General features: G+C 40.7%; 1 protein-coding gene across 1 annotated transcript in view; it reads left to right on the top strand.

Annotated features, from left to right (window-relative positions):
- Window positions 1–626: 626 nt before the first annotated feature.
- Window positions 627–19,154, top strand: part of npnta (nephronectin a) — a gene marked incomplete at its 5' end in the record, with an annotated part of 43,023 nt that continues 24,495 nt past the window's right edge. Inside the window, 4 exons of the mRNA XM_079219057.1 lie at window positions 627–697; window positions 8,025–8,125; window positions 14,022–14,072; window positions 17,205–17,297. Coding sequence (XP_079075183.1) covers window positions 627–697; window positions 8,025–8,125; window positions 14,022–14,072; window positions 17,205–17,297 — 316 coding nt within the window. The remainder of the gene's footprint in view (window positions 698–8,024; window positions 8,126–14,021; window positions 14,073–17,204; window positions 17,298–19,154) is intronic.

Below are 19,154 nucleotides of genomic sequence, written 5' to 3'. Positions count from 1 at the left end.
GTTTGTCTTTGCTGTGTGAGCAGCATCTACCTGGGTGGCCGATGCACCTGCGTGCCTCAGCAGGCTGCGCAATTAATTAAGGCATTTGCAAAGCATGCGCTGTGCGCAGCTTTTTCTGGAGGCGCGTCCTCCTGGCTGTACGTTACGCGCTCAGTCCCTCACGTGCGGTTGCCTGACGTTGTAACCGGTGGCAGGTTATTTAAAAAAAAAAAAAGTGGTGAGGCTGCAGTGGGTGCTGTTGGCTGAAGAGCCCACTGAGTGAACTTGTGAGGAGCGAGAGAGAGAGAGAGCGAGAGAGAGAGAGCTGTGCGCTCCCTTCCCGACAGAGTGCATCGCGCTCCACACACACACACAAACACACACACACGCACACACCAAAACACACTCACATGCATCGGGGTCACTCCACTTTCAGGCAGAGGACTGGTTTCCACTCCTGCACCTTCTGCGTATCGCACATGACCAGTCTGAAGGACGCCAGCAGACATTTCCTACCTGTGCACCTCCAGCGTGCGCCACGCAAACTCTCCTTCGTCTAATTGTTTCCTCCGCCGTTTCGTTTCCGACCCGGCGATTGTGGATTACGGAGAAAAACAAGCAGCGTGGGCGCGTAACTCCAGAAAATCATGGATTTATGGATGAAGTTGATGTTGTTGTGCAGCTTCTGCTTTGGGGCAAGTGCAGACTTTGATGGCAGGTAAGGGCACATGACTCTCATTATCTGCGGACGCCGATGTTCTTGTGAAATATCAGTGAGTTTAATTAAGAGCCTGCTTCACAGTTCAATCCATGTATAGTCTGTTTCTGCAAAAACCGCGCCTTTGGTTAAAAATAGCACTTGCTGCTGGAATGGTTGCAAACTGGAGCATAATTTCAAGATCTCCAAACGGCGAAGCTCAATTTAGCAGTGGAAACATATGCTGTTCATTAAATGATATGGACTCAAATGCACAGTGAGTAGCCAGTTGAGCTGATTCGTGGTCTAGGCGAATGAGTCCTAACTTTTATTATGAAAACAGTAATAATCCAAGCGCATCCAAACCGACTGGTTTTGCGCCGTGGACCACACGGTATAGCACAAACAGGGGTTTCACGTGCAACAATCACACCAAGCGGTTCTTGTCTTAGATATCCGGCAGATTATAAAGTGATGTGACAGCACATTGCCCGGTGCTTCATGTTCAAACACGAATGTGATGAAGTATGTGCAGACAGGGGTGTGGAGACGTGCCAGACCCTAAAGAATGCATGTGTCCGAGATTTCGATCTGCCTATAGTGCATCTGAGTTTCGATGTTTTTTTTTTGTTTTTTTTTGCAAACATGTAGTAATTTAGGTCTAACCCTGACTCACTCTTTGAAACAAGTTATTTAAAAACATCTTTCCAATGTGTTTGTGGAAAAAGCAATTGCACTAGTCATGTTAGTTGGCAGAACGTTTATTTGTGGGCCTATTTGTAAAGTGTTCTTTTACAGTTTCAAGAGGTGTGTAAAACCGACACTTCTATCACTCTTTATTGCGTGTCATATTGAGATGGATTTCCAGAGCTCAGAAAAAAATTTAACTCAAGATCATCCAAACAGTGAGAGAGTCCTGCCAAATGGTCGACATCTCGAACAGAATGCAGCCAAGTATTGTGCTTTATTTCTTGTGTATTGTACTTTGTTTTTTTCTCCTGTATGTATCTCTGTCAGACAGGCTCAGCCCCAAAAACAGGTTCTCTCTCATGTTGCACTTTTTCAATTGAGCAAAAAATGGTTTGAGATTATTAAAGATATTTGGGATTGAAATAGTGTGCACGCTTTCCAAAAAGCCTTTTCAGACTGACTTGCCATTCCAACTGCTTGTTGATAGATTTCAACATCTGTAGGTTTATAGCCTTGCTTCCTCCTCACTTCTTTCAATTCAGTTACCTGCTGCTGTGTTCAAAAGTATGTCAAAAGAAGCGATTTGTATATCAAAGGTCTCAGCATGATGGAAAAGTGTGAGAAAAAGAAGGAGAGGCAGAAATATTACAGACAATTTGAGTTGAGCGTTGGCAAGCACATACAATGTTATTTTTATTTATGACTTCTTTGGTTTTTCTTAATCACCGTGGATAATGTTTGTGTGACAGGTCATGCATGGTCTGGTGGCTTTAACTTGTATTTCACGCATTGCCTTTGTGTAATGCTCATTTACTTTCCGGCATATTGTACATTATTAACATCCCTGCTGATGGAGTGGCTTGTCACCATGGCCATAATTTGACAATTTTTATGGGTATAATCTTGCCAGGGCCTGAGTCTCTGCCTCAATATTAATTCATTGAGAGAATATCCCCTGAGTCCCAGCACAAGCAAAAAAGCCATTTATTACCTGATCTCTCTCTCTCACTTATTGCCTTTTTAGAGAGCGTTCCTAACAGGCTTATCCATCTAGTCCTGAAGGGTCCTTCACGGGCATCAATGGGAAGATCATTTTGTTCTCCCATAGCTGCACATAATTACCTGCAAATGTGCTGCTAAACACATTGTACTGTTGTTGATGCCCCTCCTTGTTCAACCACGGACTCAAGGACAACCAATTCCCTTTCATGTAACATAGAAGCTTAAATGAAAGGCAACACATACAGCAGAGGATATTCTTCCCGAGTGATGTCACTAAATTGGTAAATCCAATGCAGCCAAGCACCACATTACCAGACCTCCTCAGTAATAATCCAAAGCAGTGGACTGGTGCCAGGTTATGTTGGCGTTGTAATGTCGGACCCACATTGGGGCTTTCAAGGGTTGAGAATGAGTGTGAAAATACTGTTGAAGTCACATTTTGTACAAGCAGTTTGAAATAAAGCATGATCGTGCCATATGTTTTCTGAGAGCGGACAATAACTGAAGTCAGGCTCCACTGACTTACTATTCAGCGTTGTATTTGATGTGCTATACCTCACTAAACAAGACATATGAACTTTATCAGGGACCAACTCAGCATACAGCATTTCATTTTGTGACTAACTTCTCTCCTGCTTTTTAATAAAAAAAACACATTTACTCAGCAAAGAGGACAGTTGTGAAGTAAGTTAAACTCGATTGAGAAGCTGTATGTTGTGGTGAAATATGTGCTACTTGGACAATAAAACCTACTAGTTCAGTCAAGTAACAGTCAAGTGTGTCGTGACATTGACACTTTTCCCTATCCTTTATACATCGAAAGGAAGGATGAAGATAGCAAGAGTTGATGCAAGGTTAGGTGGCGTGTTGCCGGAATCGGCTGCACGAAAAAGTTAGCTCCAGCATTGGCAACAACTACTGCAGAGTGTATAAAAAAAAGGAAGATGGATTTATCAAAAAGAGTCTGACAGTAAATGCAATAAACCATGTGTCAGTATTGAGTGAAATGTTGCTAATAGTTTAACCTTCTTCCAACCGAGTGTGTAATCTCAAAGGGCTTTACAAGACCACAAGTTTGCAGGAAAAAAAGAGAATTGCCGCTATACAAGGGTATCGGGTTCACGATTGGGATGAAATTATTGACTTCTACGCATACATTTGACTATATAAAAGGTGTTTGGAGGAACTTATGACAGAGAGATGAGAGCTGCAGTAGGAGGGTGGTTTTTATCTGCCTTTCCCACAAAACGGCCAACACCAGCTTTAACACTAATTGTCGTTTACGGTGTGGAAGAGTAGATTTTGTGGTGATTTGTAAGGCTGTAGTTAGTGGTATTGAATCCCACAGTGGGGGAAATGAACCCACGACTAGACTGGAGTCATGACCGTCTTCACTACAAACCTTTTCAGGCTACAGCTAGACGTGCCATGCTAGTGCAAGTGTGTCATTCCCTCTAAAAGAAAACATCCTTATAGCTCTTGTTTTGCAGCACACCATCTTAGCTGTTTGTTTGGAAAGAGTGCACTCCTTTTCAACAAAATTGTTGACAACATCGACCTCTTGTTCCTACAGAGGTTTAATGTACTTATCATAAGCTACGCAGGACAAAAAAGGTCTGCCAAAGCAAGGTAACATAATGTGAGGTGTTTCAAACATTTTGCTTATCCTTAGATGTGAATGAGGTGGATTTCTTTCAGTATGGTGCTCTATTGAAGTGCAAATGCCTGAAAAGTGCCACAGATTTGACACAAAACACTTATTCCTACATCAGAAGTATGAACAGAGACATCTAAGTATTGCATTTATTGCAGGGGTTTTGCGCTGCATTGCATTGGCATCATACAAGTGTTTCTATTTTTCTGGCCACTCAGTGAATACTTACCACTATCTCTTCTTTGTATGTGTTTTTTAATAGGACAGCGGATTTCTCACTTACCTCAGATATTTGTCAACATCCCACACGGTGATGTGTGTTAATGTGATGGACTTGGCAGTCTGCGTGCAGATCTGGCAGCGCGTGCAGCCGAGGTGGTTCATTTCGACACCAGACTCCTTATGACTCCAAAAACTCATGCCTGCTTCAGCTAAGCCTGGCAGGTCCCAGCAAGTATTTCACATCGAGATGCTACGAAGCAGCAATCAACATCTCTGAGTGTTTGTGAGAGAAATCAATTCAACAGGCACAATTTGCATGCTTCAGTAGGAATTCACGGATGGCTGATTGATAGATGGATGGAATTATATACCTTCATGGTCCTGATTATCATGCTACACTCCACACCGCTCCTCTGAGTGATGGACTCACTGCTCTTCACTGTCAGACAGGGGAGATCGTCCAGCTCTGTCTCCATTAGTAAAACAATGGAAGAAGGATTGCGCCCCTATAGTGAATATCAACTGCTCAGGTTCTCCCGGCAGAAACCTGTCTGATAGTGTGCGCTCAGGAAGATGTGTCCCACTGCATGAGTGAAGGGTAATAATTATCTGCTTGGGTTCCTTCAAGGCTTAGTGTAATTTAGGATCATTATTCTGCCCCAGGGTAATAAATACAGGTTTGATGCTTAAGTCCATTTCATATGCCAGCTTTCTGTTCAGTAATACCACTGGGGACAAGATGTATCTACAGAAGTGTCACCGTAACTCCCATTGTTGATTGAAACTCAAGCCATAAATGTTGTAAGAAAATGTGTATTCAGCGTCAGTGTGATGAATTGCTGAGCTGGTGAATTGTATTAAACCCTCAGTTCCGAGTTCAGAGCGTGTTGCCTGCACAACGGCCCACGGCTGAATTCAGCATGAAGACAGGTCTGAGAGCATGAAACTGGATTGTGTGTGTGTAAATATGAGTGGAGAAAGAAAATGTTTGATTCAATAATCCAGGACCTGTTGTATCTCATGAGGGTTCCTATCTCCTCATTGCTTCTGCAGCACCAAACAGACCTCCCAGGCACCTCCCGCTCACCATCAACTGGGAGCCCATAGGAGTCAAACTGTGTTTAATCAAATGTAAAAATGTCATGCAGGTGTGTGTATATATGTGTATGTATATGTATATGTATATATGTGTGTATGTGTGTGTGTGTGTGTGTGTGTGTGTGTTGAATACCACAGGTATTCCAATTCATAGAGGTCAAGTTGGAGAAAATGTCCTCATGCAAAGGCTTGGAGCGTCACAATAATGCCTAACTTGTGCTATGATTTAGTGCCACATATATCAGAGTATCTTACTAGTTGTATCAACATCTGTGTGTAGTCCTTCAGTGTAGAACAGTTTGATAAGTTCAGTTATTACCTCACGTTACTGTAATGCAGCCTTTAAAACACCTTAAGTCATATCACAATGTCGATAACATATCCATATATTGCCAAGCTCTTTTTTTAACTCACAGAATATTGAGTAAACCTTTAACTGTGATGGTGTGTGTGCCACGAGCGGCTTTATACTGGGAATTATCAGGTGCAGTGATCACTTTGTAATGCCGTATAACCACAAAGGAAGATGAGACCATTAGGTTATATGGGAGCAGGTGCACTCACAGCAGCATAAACACTTCCCACAGGATGCCTTTGTTAGCTAAGAAGATAAGTACCGTATGCACAACGATGAATAAATTAGAGAGTGCATGTGAAAAACGTCTGGGCGAAATCACCAGATTTAAATAAACCTGAAATGTCACAGGGGTTGTCAGGTGTTTTAGAAAGATGTCACCATCCAGAAATAGTTGCATCTACACCTGGCTGCTGTCCAGACCGCTCCTTTTCCTTTCCTTCTCTTTCGTTTCGTTTCTTTTTCCCTTAAATTCCTTTTCTTTTCTTTCCTTTAACCCTTGTTTGCCTTAATTCTCTTTCACTTCCCTTTGTTTCCTTTTTTATTTTATTTTCCTCTATCTCTCCCAAGATAGTAAGAGAGGAGCTCTTACTATCTTGGAGATTTGCCCTGCCTGACTGCCTCCCTGCTTTCCAGGCAGCAGACAAACATTTTCCCTGGATCTGCCTTTCTCACTTAGCATCCATCGGGTTTTTTTCTCCGATGAGGTGATTGGCAGCGGGGGCAAGCATTAGCATTTCCTCATCTTGGCATAGAGACACTAACAGGCAGGGATAGTGGCAAAGGATGTGCCTTGAATACTGAGCAACAACCCCACTCTCTCGTTGAGGCACAAAAGAAAGCATCTATTTTATATTGGAAGTATATCAAGATAATTTGTCCTTTTTTTGTAATTGGATTACAGTATTTCCTCTGTATAATTAATAACCTCCATAGTCAGTCATTCATAAATTGGATGTATTCAATGATCGACACACATTGCGGTCTGCGTTATTTATTATTTTTGCTAGATTTTAGGTATCATCTCAGAACCAGGCTCTCAAAGTATGCGGCTTGGAGTTACATCAGCATCCTTAAATGGACTCATTCCTTCGCCCTATTCTCTCCATAAATATGTGGTGAGCCTTGGTACAGATAAAAAGGTAATCCACAAGCACTGTCTGCCAAGAAGCTATTTCTCGCTCTGAGCAGAATAGAACATGGTGTAACAAAAATATCCGGCTGTAATTTCTCTTAGAGGAATTGCAGTGCTTTGGGGAAAAAAAACCTACATCTCTATAAACATTAATACCTGTATGTTCCCCTTGAAGCAGCAATGATTTAATCTCCCAGTCATGAAATTGTCTAATAGATTTATTAAACATACGGTACAGTCACATACTCTATACATTTGTTGATGTTATAGATATGTATTTTCAAGTGCATTAGGCAGTGTGTATAGCTTCAAATCCATTTCACAAACCTTACAATGAACACAACAGCAATGTGGTCTTCTCAGACGTGAGTGTTATTGGTGCACTGATGCACATTGCAGGATAAATTCAAATCAGCTCTGGCATGCTTTCAACACAGGTCTCCAGTTTGACACCGCACAAACCAACACCATCTGATGTGCTATCGCTTTTATTTCCGTGACACAAAGATAATCTGCAGCTGTAGGGAAGCAGTGATAAGTCAGCCTTCAACACCCTGAGAAAATGGAGTGTTTTTTCTTTTATGTGAGAATGTTCAAGTAAAAAATGTCAAAAGTTTCTCAAATGTGACTATTTGTTTTTGTTCTTTTTCTTAGATGGTACTTCACTAAATAGCTTTGCATTTTGGACTGATAGTCATATTCAAAAATGGATTGAAAGATGTTACCTTGTGATCTGGGAAAGTGTAAGAGATATTCCTCACTATTTTCTGACATGGGACATTTTCGTACACTACATGGTACATAATTTGGGCCCTTCAGTGCTATTGAAGAGCTATTACATACTATAAAATATAGACATAGATTATTCAAGTCAGTTTTATTTACAAGTAACAAATCACACATTTGTTTCAAAGAGCTTTACAATCTGTGCATGTGACACCTATCCTTTGACTCTCAATTCAGAAAAGATAAAACTCCCCCAGGGAAAAAACTTTAACAAGTAAAAATAATGGAAATTACTTTTACTTGTGCAAAAAGAAATGACTTGACACAAGTTTTGTTTTCTCTACAGCAGGCAAATTAAATGAAAGCCTCTCTTCAAACAACATTGAACAACATTCAAACAACCCTGCTTTTCATTTGGATATTTGAATTGGCTTCCCCTTTTATTAATTATGTCATCCCCTCACAGGTGGCCGCGGCAGATGGCCTCGTCCAACGGCCTGTGTCGATACGGGGCCAGGGTGGACTGCTGCTGGGGATGGACACGCCGTTCCTGGGGTCACTGCCAGCGTGAGTGCCACCATGCCTGCTGCTTCTGCTGCTGCTGCTGGGGGAAAATAGGGCTAACAAGGTTGTGAGGTTTCAAGCTGGGGTCAAAGATGCTATTAGACACAAGAAATGCTGCAACACAACACAGTAACCAAGGGCTCGGGGGACCACATTCACACATGCACGCACGCTGTCACAAGAGAAACACATACAGCTAACAGAGCATCACACCTGAGACAATCTTTGAGTAAAGATTGATGATAACGGCTGGTTGGACCGGAGGAAAGGCTGACATTTATATTCACTCTGCAGGTGGCCATAATGAGGGAGAGACAGTGTCGCTGCAGGTTGACACATTCAATTGCAGATGGGAGATTGATTATAGATTACTACTTTGCAAAAAACATGCAAGCTTATACGCTGCCAAAACAATTAGTATGAACACAATGCACAGTGTCGCCAGGTGTACTAATCCTCAATTCATCTTCATATCCTGCAACGCCACTTGAGGATTCAGAGGATGTGTCCTTTCTTGACCTCTGTATGAAATATTTACTTGTGTTTTGTCGGCCATATTTACATTGTATGAAGATCCTCTGCTCTCCTGTAATGCTACCCAGGGAGGTGTGACTGTGAATATGCTAAATGGGTGTCAGATCTGGTCAGTTGCCTCACGAACGTCTGCATGGCTTGGTGCCTGTGCCTTGGTGCTGCTGCTTTGTTGTGGGGCTTTAATCACTCACAGGGAATCAGGCATACAGTGGATGGATACCGCCAGCAAAACAAGCAAAAAGTCAGAAGGAAGGCAAAAGGAAACACGCAGATGTGTTGCAATGTTGAAGAATTCTTTTGTGTCCACAATTTTATGCAATTATTCTAGTAATGCGTGAAGCTACAGAGTGCAGGTTTCTCATAACATTTACTTGCAAATTTTAAATTCCGTCACGGAGGACAGCAATAAGTTTCAATATTTTAACTTTGGACAGAAATGTCATCCATTACATCTGATTGACAGTGTTTACGGCCAACCCGACCTCATTTCACTGCTCTTGTCTTGTCCGCTAAAATGATATGTGGGTTGTCGTCTACTGTCTGCCTGATTCCATGTGAATGCATAATTTTCCAGAGCAGGAACTTAGTAACAAGCAACATGTTTGACATTTTGGGAAATAAACGTAATGGTTTACTTCTCTGTAGCAAGTAGTAGTCGAGCCAATGTGTCAACAACAAACATCGCAGAAACCAGCATTTCACTGCTGTGACCACAAGGCAACATGTTTACATTTCCCTTCCTCGGACATGTAGATTTAACACGTTTATTCTTCAATTTATCTCTCTACTGATTTTTTTTCTTAATATAACTGTCTTCGTTGGCATTACATTTTCTTATCTCAAATTCTCAAAGAAATGAAAGAAAATCCATGTCAGGATTAGTGCCACTTCTTCTGTCATTGTCTGTCCCACAATTGCTCTCATCTGCCAAACGAAGCACAGCTAAAATGTCAAGGATTGTGAAACACAAAGAAGAACCCAGCACAAAAGCCTTACAGGTTCTTATATATTGGAAGCTTCATGTTTTGGGTTTTTAAGTTCCTGCTATGGAAACTCTGCTTGTTGGTTCTGGCCACCTATAGCTTGTTGTTTTTTAATCCACTCATTTTGTGTTTGTGTTTTTCATTGCTGAAATAACCATATTTGTATTATGTTCTCACGTATTGAAGCTCATCATGCCATGCTATAGCTATAGTTTTGTATATTTATTGTATTTTGTATCCTTTTTTGTGGAAAACATGTCACACACTGCTTGTTGGGTCCAAAGGTCTGTGCTGCTGTAGCTAAAAGAGTTCTGTATTTGCTGGCTTTAGCAGCGTTTTCTTTTTTCTTCATAGTTCATGAAAAAGTGGCAGAGTGCCATTTTTTCACTTGATGTTGAAGTGCAGCGCAATATTTCTTATTCTGTTCTGCTGAACACAAACAATATTACTTGAGTTCATGGCCTCAATGTTCTATATTTATTTTAGCTCAGCTAGATTAACCTCAGGTATTTGCAAGACAACTCTGCTTTTATTCACCTCTTGCTTCATCTTTATTAGAAACAATATATGATAATTTTATTCTTACATAAACACTAGGTGTCAGAAAAACAAGTTATGCTAATAGAGACAGACCTCGACTCGTATAGCTGGAGAGGGGTTGATTTCATGTTTGGAAAGTAGAGGATTTTTTTGCAATATAATCTCCTACCTTTCCCCAAGGCTTTGCCACTACACAGTATGTGCTGGAATGATTTAGGAAAAAGCAGCAGTGTTTCACTCAGACTGATCAGTTGTATCATTTGACTGGGTTTCTTTGAACATGGATCCAGACTCAGCATTAATCCTCTTGGCAGGAGTCAGCCATCTCAATGCCCAATACCTCCCAGTGCATCTGTACTGGGCTCTCTCTGCATTTACAGAGACAAGGTGGAATAGATGTGGGTTTTGAATGAGGACGAGAAACAAAACAATTACTTAATTAGGTTTATAGTTTTAGACAAGAGACAAGAGCCATGTACACATGTTTTGCCCATTTAAATCCCAAACAGTTGTTGTCACAAGACAAAACATTTGTTGGTTTGCCTCTAGAAATTGAGGGAGACGAAACATCATCATGTTACATTTATTTTATAATAAATCAAGCAGAGTCACATTTAAAAAAGTAATGTTTGCATAAATTACTTAACCAGCCAAACAACAGTGTGTGAACATGTTTTCTTTGTTGTTCTGGAGTCCCACATGTTACAAGTTGAGCCAAAAATATGAGTTTGAGCTGAACCACCATACCGAGCTGCTAAATTACTTTCACTCCACTACTTTTATTTCAACAAATCTGTCCTGTGAGGTAAATCACTCGGTCAGTGCTCGCCTTAATGTTTCCAAATGCTCCTGCCGGGGTGCACGACTCAAACCCATTCACTTGAGACTACAATCAGTACTCTATCCAGTCGGTAAGGTGCTGATTTAAACATTGGAGGAGAGAGGTGGAAGGTTTGGAAAAGAAGGGAAGTATAATCATGGGTGTGTGCTTCTGTGTGAGCGGATGCAGTCAGTACAGAATTTAGGTCTTGCTAAGTTTTTTTTTTGTGACGATAGAAGAGATTAGATTGAAGCTATAGGATTGAAGCTGAGGTTTCTCAGCCATGGAGCTCCCCGATCGGTTTGTGAGACTTCTCTCAAAGAATGAGAAACTTAATAGATCAACCCTGATTCGTTCTTTTTTTAAAGCTCTCAGAACTGAAAGAGGGAGGGAGAGAGGAGTGAAAGGACTAAAAGTTGGAGAAAGTAAAAATCCTGAGGTGTAAGGGGAAATGGTTCAAAGGTAAGGAGTTAAGAAATTATTGCTGAGTGGGGGTAGAGAGACATCGATTCGAGAGAGAGAGAGAGAGAGAGAGAGAGAGAGAGAGAGAGAGAGAGAAAGAGAGAGAAACAGAAACAGAAACAGAGAGAGGGAGAGAGACAAGTGAGAAAACCAGGCAGATGGAGAAAGAGAGAGAGGGGCTTTAGATTTATAGTAGACTGAAGCTCCACTTGTAATGTTCTGACAGGCCATCCGGCAGGCAGAGCCACACTTGAAGCCACTTATTCTAACCAGCTGCCATCATGAACATTTTACTGCTACTGTGAGCATTTGAACGTTTGCATTTCCAGTGTAATACAGTCAACGGGGAAAAAAAATACTTTTCTCCTCTTCAACTCTTGATGAAGATGGAAAGCTGTCTAATCAAGTTGATCCCATGACTCAGTCAGTCGTAGCAGGAGCTTCGATAATTGTAATACATTTGAGATCCAGTAATACCTAATATCCAGTAATGCAGTTGTGAATTTGGAACTAATTTCATCCATATTAGACTTTCTGAAACGCTAAATTGTCTGTGGTTTTGCTATGAAAAGCAAGAACGAACTGACGAAAGAACTGATGATGATACAGCCCACTTCATCTGAATGAGGTCACATTGGACATTTGTTTCTTTGTTTTTCTTTGTTCCCTAACCCTAATGGTTTTCTATGCGATATTCAGAGCATTAATATAGCATCAAACACAAATGTTCAGTGCAGTGATGCCTACCTGAGCAGAGAATGAAGTTTCTCTGAACGCTGTTAACATTTACCAGACTGGCCGAGGATGCATTTAAGTGTTAGTACAAGTTAGTGCATGCGAGCATGCCCCAGTCAGCTCGCTCACGGCGGCCGCTCTGCACTGGGCCGACACGCTGGTTACAGCTGATAACGTCCTCCCGACCAACGGCGTCGACGAGGCATTACGGCACCCACCCTCCAGTCCCCACCCACGGCTAGCCCCGCTAGCTGAGAGTTGCCGGCTCAGGTGTCACCATGTTGTGGAGGAAATGGATATGCTCTGACTTTCTTATTGAGCAACTTTAACCAAGTGATTGAGTTGCTCCACCTTAACTATACTTTAACCATAGTTAATCATCTTAATAGTTGCCATGTGCTGATATTGATTAAATACATATTTTTAAAGGAGTCAGTTTGTGATTTATCATTGATCTTCAAGTTTGTGGCTTGGTAGGAACACATACAATTTTTTTTTTTTTATTGAATGTAATCTTGGGTTTTGCAGAATTGTCTGATATCAACATTCTTGTTTGGACAGACTGATACTGTAGTCGCAAACATTGAATAATGCAGTGTTCACAGCTAATTTTGCAAAGTAAATGCAAAGACGCAAGTTGGCTCCTCAAAGATTTGACTTGGCTTAAGCTCAAAAATGTTTAAGCTAAAAGACCGGAACAGTTAAACATTAAGAAGACAGGAGCGGGCCGTGTGTAACCACTCAGCTATGAAGGACTTGACTGGTGTTTGATTAACTAGAGGTGCCCAAAAGATAAAACACAGCTTTGGTAGAAAATGTCCCCACTGCGGGACTAATAAAGGATTATCTTTTGTCTTAAAGACACACACTTATTTTCTCTGCATTGTAAATCGACTAGGTTAAATATCACCTCCATATTAAATAGATCACACATCATTTCCTCAGAGGTCCAAGTGGATTTTACATATCCACTAAAACTTGGATTTAGTTTGATTGAGTGCAGTCTTTGTTTCAACACATGGTGTTTACAGGATTAAAGCAGAGTTTTCAAATTAGTAATTCGAGCTAACAAAGTGAGCGACAAAAGCAGAAAAGTGATATCAGTTTCAGTAATTCACTTCATCATGATTGTCTGTGCAGTTTCCTTGTCTGTTCCACTTTATTTTATGATCACTGGGCTATAAAGGCAGCTGAAAAGATTGCCTTTTCATCTGCTCGAGGTAACAAGGTGAAAACAAAATGGAAGGGTTTGCTTGTACAAATTAGAGGGAATATATGCGCAAATAAAAGGCACATGTTTCGAATTTCCGCCTTTGAAGGCACGTTGAAACAGTGCTGATTTAAACATCTCTCTCCACAGTCGGTTAGCTGCAGCGTTTATTTTCATATTGAAGAAACCAGGACAGTGATCTCCTTAAACGATATTGGTGGTGTTTTCATCTTTCAGCACAGTGGTGTACATTTGAATTCACAGAGTATGAGAGAAAGCTGCTTCATTCACTTCCATTTAGATGTGAGTGATAGTGAATATGTTGTCCAGAGAAAAAGAGAACATCTCCGGAGATAGTTTTTTGATTCAGACATAATTTACATTTTTAGAACTCAAATGTAAATGCATCAAAATGTGCTTATACCTCGAGGCAAGTGGGAATATGTGTGACTCCAGAACTCCAGACTGTGTGTGTGTGTTTTGTCTTTTTTTTTTTCAGGAACATTTGCTTGTCAAAATGACCAGGCTCTGCCTTCTAACATCATGTTTATTTTTTTGCTCTCAAAGACTAAACAATGCCCGCAATCTTTGTTTGTTCGGCTGTTTGTTTTTCAGCTCTCTTCGCCTTAACTCACAGAGTAGCCGGGATAAGGTGCCAGCCGCAAGGTTAGCTCCACATGTTTCTTGAAATAATCGTGCTAGACATGAATTGCTGGGGGCACATCCTCTGAATCCTGGACTCACTCACTTATTTATAGAGTCAAGCCGTCCCCCCACTAACCCCTCGCACCCCTTGGTAGCAGCCATCTTCTTCCCTCCGGCCTCAGTGTTATGCAAACAGCTTACACTCTGAGGACCTGTTTTCACCTAAAGCTGCTGTGTCTTAACATGAATTATGCTGAAGTTCTTTAGTTTTATGAAGATTCAACCAACCCTCTAGTCGACACCATTGAATACTAATGAAACCATTAAAGCAATAATGTTTTTTTTTTAATGAATATGTCCGTAATATATCCAACTACATGGTGCTGGGTAAAAACTGAGCAGTTTACTGCAGTTGGAGATGCTCTGCATATGTAACTACATAAAAATTAGTCAGGTGGAGAATGCCAATGTCCTCATATTTCATCCCTTGGGTAAATGAAATATTCACCATAACATTACCTGGTCGATCGATGACATTTTCACTGCATACAAATTGGATAGAACAAAAGCAGACCCCAGACACAAGAGTGGCTGTCCTCTGTATAGTATGTAATAATGATTTATTTGTTAATCAGTTGAACATATTTGATAATTGATTTTCGCGTTCATCAATCAAAAATGCAAATAGTTCTTTTACATTTTTTGTTTGATAAGCATATCATTATACCTTGACTACTTTTGTTCTTTTAGTGCTAGTCTGACAATTAAGCAATTTTAAAAGACAGAACTTTTCTAACAATTAATTGATTAATAAAAAACAATCAGCAAATCAAACAATAATGAAATAATGATTACAAGCAGTCTTAAGTAATTACTTTGATTGCAACTTGTGATTGATTAAGTAATGATTGTCTGACCCCCTATGAAGTAATGCATTACATTAGTATAAACATTCATACACAATATCAGCATCAATTAAAACATAATGCTTTCCCCTGTGTTTACCATCAGGCATCCATGAACAGCCAATAAATCAAAAGAATCAGTCGCAGCAGAAAGCAGTCCTGAGGAATGGCTGATGTAAACCAGAGTGAAAGTGTGTCATCACTTGGCATGTTTAGATGGTGTTCATGGAACGAGGGTCACACATGCTATGTTTGGCCTTCCAGCTGCCTTGGCCATTTTAGTCGTCCTCTGCTGTGGTTAATGAACACTGGTCATTTCCCTGATCTCTCTGGCAGGCAGGAGGCTTAAAAATACCCTCAGAGGCAAAGCCTGTTGATGGCCGCCTCTGATTCTGTTAATCAAGTCTTCCCCCATGTAGGAGAATAACAAAAAGCCCTCCACTTGACTTCCCTCCAACTATCAACATCACAAGCTTCATTCATTTCATCTGCTGGCCAGACCAAGGTCTAATAAACTCTTTTTCTTTTCCTTCTACAAATTGGGCCATTTTTAATTTGTAATTGTGAACATTGACTGCTCGGTGTGTTAAACACCCTGGCTCATATCACAGGTCTCTCCAAGTGGGATAACAATAGTTTCTTTCTATTTAATTACAAAGCCAAATCAAGTGGAATGAGTCGGGAGATGTTATCGACTCCAGTTAAAGGATTCATCACATACCTTAATGCTTTTGAATTCAGTTTGAACAATGTTACAGACTGAAACCTGAGCAGCTAAAGATGTTCTTTCAGGGTAGAACTGCCGCCCTGCATGCTGAATGTGTACGAATGGAAATGTCTGAGAGTGTAACTCAATTCTGAAAGTATGCATTTCAAATATAGAGCATATTATTCAGCCCTTTCTTTGTCAGTTCTATAAGATGAAGTTAAAGCAGCTTTCAACTTATTTCTATTTTTTTCTGAAAAAAACATTGAAAACAGGAAGCATTTAAAGAGTGAGTATCTCCACAATGCTGCACAATCCAAGACAAGAATATCCAACGGCAAAACAATAGCATTAAGTTATGCAGGATTCCTCAGAGTCAATGTGCATCACTGTACATCATGTAAATGTAGTCCTGGCAAATTGTCCTGCAAAAAGGTTTAACTTTATTTCTACTTTCAATCTTGTCTAAGGCAGCGCATACCAGATTCACTGTTACTGTTCTTATACTGAATTTCACAATAAAAGTGCCAGACATACAATATTCACAGATGAGAAGTCGCCGGTGTTTAAGGCCTTAAAACTACACCAGCACACCTTTCAAGATACACAACAACTAGTTGGTGTGATAAAATGTCTCACCTAAAATCTCCACACACACACACACACACACACACACACACACACACACACACACACACACACACACACACACACACACACACACACACACACAGGCCTATGTATTTCCTCTTCCACCACAGTGACGATTAAGTCCTCAGATTGCACTGTATGAAGAATGAATTAATGAAGCTTTTAATGAAAATGAACAACACTTGGCTGAGACCCCTTGTATCAGACATGCTAAGCAGCAAGCTGCAGTAAGCACAGTCAGATAAACAGAGTAAGCCTCCAGCGCACTGAGACAGAACACAGAGTTAGTGAAGCTGTGCATCTCCCCCAACTACCACTCTCAAAATACCACCATCTGCACACGATGTACGATCTGCAGGGCAGCTCTTTGGCATTCATTATAATCTACTATTTTGGTGCTCTAATTATTTCAGCTTCAGTCTAAGGGGGGAAATATTATTTGCTTAGGAAATCCTTGTTGGCTGGGTGCCAGAGTAAATATCAATGCTCTATTTTTCAAACCAGGAAAATCACTTTTCAAACTTTGCTTGGTGTTAAAAGGTCAAATTTCTCATTTATCTCACCCAATGTGAAATGATATAGTATCAGTAAGGACAATAAAACTTTTCCAGCTCCGTCCAATGCGAAAATGATGTTGTTGGCTGAGAATGGCTGCTCTATTACCATTAGTCAATGATAATAACATTGTCACACAAGGAGAAACAAACAAACACATTTCCTCTATGAATGAGGCATCATTCTGTGTTATTGCTGTAATGTGAAGGAAACAGATAATTTACAGCCAAGTCAAGGAGCAGTAGGATTAAGTGCTTTGTCATCCTGATCTGGAACAAGTAGTCTGCCAGGACGCTGCACTGATCTGCCTCTTCCTCTTTGAATCCCCCTGAACAGCTGTGTGCCAGCCTGGCTGTAAACACGGAGACTGTGTGGGACCTAATACGTGCAAGTGCCACCCTGGCTTCACCGGCAAGACCTGCAATCAAGGTGAGATCTCGCTCGTAACTTGTAGACTTTGTGAAAACTGTCTTACTTTGCAGTTGCATGTGACGTTTTCTATGTCGTATTGAGACGTATGACACAAAAAAATGTGGCAGAGTTATAATATTAGGACACCTTGCAGACCACCCATGTTTTTCACATGAAAACTAAGTGAAGGAGAACCAGTGCCCTGAGCGATGACATGGTAACCATTGTTTATTGTGGTCAGATCTCCACCACACAACACTAGCATATTAAAGTTGACACTCCTGGAGGTTTGCCACCAGCCTATAGTGGTGAGATGCTTTAACCAAAAGGGAAGGAGGTATAGAGAGAGAAAGAGAGAGCACTAGTTCAGCTCAAATGGAAAGGAATGGTGATGCCATATTAAATAATCCCGAGGGTGCATCCTCTCCTGTGAAGATAACATCTCAATTACTGACCTGAGATAACTCAGCTCGGCGGAGTGCAACCAATGCTATTGAAAGATGTCAAATGTGTTTTTGTTTGTGTTTGAGTTTTTGTGCAATTTCATCCTTGAGAGATTGGACATGTTGAAAATTGTTAAAGTGTCCCAACAGCTTGAAAATACTTGTGGAATTCACGCCCTAAGACAGGAATAGGATAGTGTGTAATTAAGAACAAGGGTTCAGGTAGTACTGGTGGGTGAGGGGGGTGTAGAGGTGTTAAAATCCTTTCCGGAATGTTCCAAATGACTCATCCTGCTTTTGGAGGCTATAGGTGGCTCCTGTCTGCCCAGACAGACGGCTGTCTTAATCTGCAACAAAGGGGAGAGGAAAACAGGCGTCTCATATCCAACTACAATAGACTTTGTTTCCAATCATTCAGACAGACTTAAGACTGACAAATGTGACTTCCAAGGCCTTTCAAGATGAAACTGTACTTTCAAGTGTCCATCGAAGCCCCTTTATCCAATAAGCTCTAGACGTTTTACAGAGCTTTCTGTTTTACTCAGCTTTGAGTGGCAGACATGCCCTTTCCGCCTATTTAGGTGGAGATAACCTTGGATTCTGTTTTGATCTGGCAGATGCGATGCAAACCAATTTAATTATTGTCAAACCATAGATTAGATTTTCTCATTTAAATGCAGCCTCCATTAAACATTGATTTGAGGTTTACTATTGATGTCTCAGTTGGCCAATGTTTTGAAGCATTCTAATATCCTACGTCAATTATCTTGATGAGTCTACTGGAGGAGGGAAATATGTTGCGGAGTGCTGCTTTCCTGATCTCAATGCTGCTAAAGGTCAAGTAGTCACAGTGATATACTGTAAAACATCATACAGCAATTTAAGCCAAGCTCACATACATAACATGATAGTCATGTCTCCAAACTATTATTATTATAATTGGTTTGACATTACTGATGTTTGCGTTCACATAATAGCCTGATCCCACACAACTTTATTATTTTTAGTCTGTTTCTTTGAGGTGCAACAACAATTTTGGTCCGTGTTGCAAATACAACACATACAGTAAACTTCCTATTGTTATAGGCGACCCCTCCCCAAGATTTTCCCCTCAACATGTGTCTTGTGCTCTCTTTTTTTAATAATAATTAAAACAATGTGAACCATGTTGAAGGTTGGTATCCAATTCAGTACTTACCTCACGTTCTGCAAATTATTTAAGTTCAATTAAAAAAAAACAATAACAACAACACAAGTTTAAAAGTGAACTCCCATTTTGGGGGTATGATGGGCCCCCCGAAGAAGATGCTTAATGATTAGTAAGTGGAATCAAGCAATACAATCCTGTAAGGCTGACTTACTTCATATCAACCTCCATGTGCAGAGAGATATTGGGGACACTTTGCTCTAAGTGGGAGACGTGGACAGATAT

Source organism: Taurulus bubalis (genome assembly GCF_910589615.1).
Source record: "Taurulus bubalis genome assembly, chromosome: 6".
Taxonomy (NCBI): Eukaryota; Metazoa; Chordata; class Actinopteri; order Perciformes; family Cottidae; genus Taurulus; species Taurulus bubalis.
This window is presented reverse-complemented; position numbering and strand designations above follow the sequence as displayed.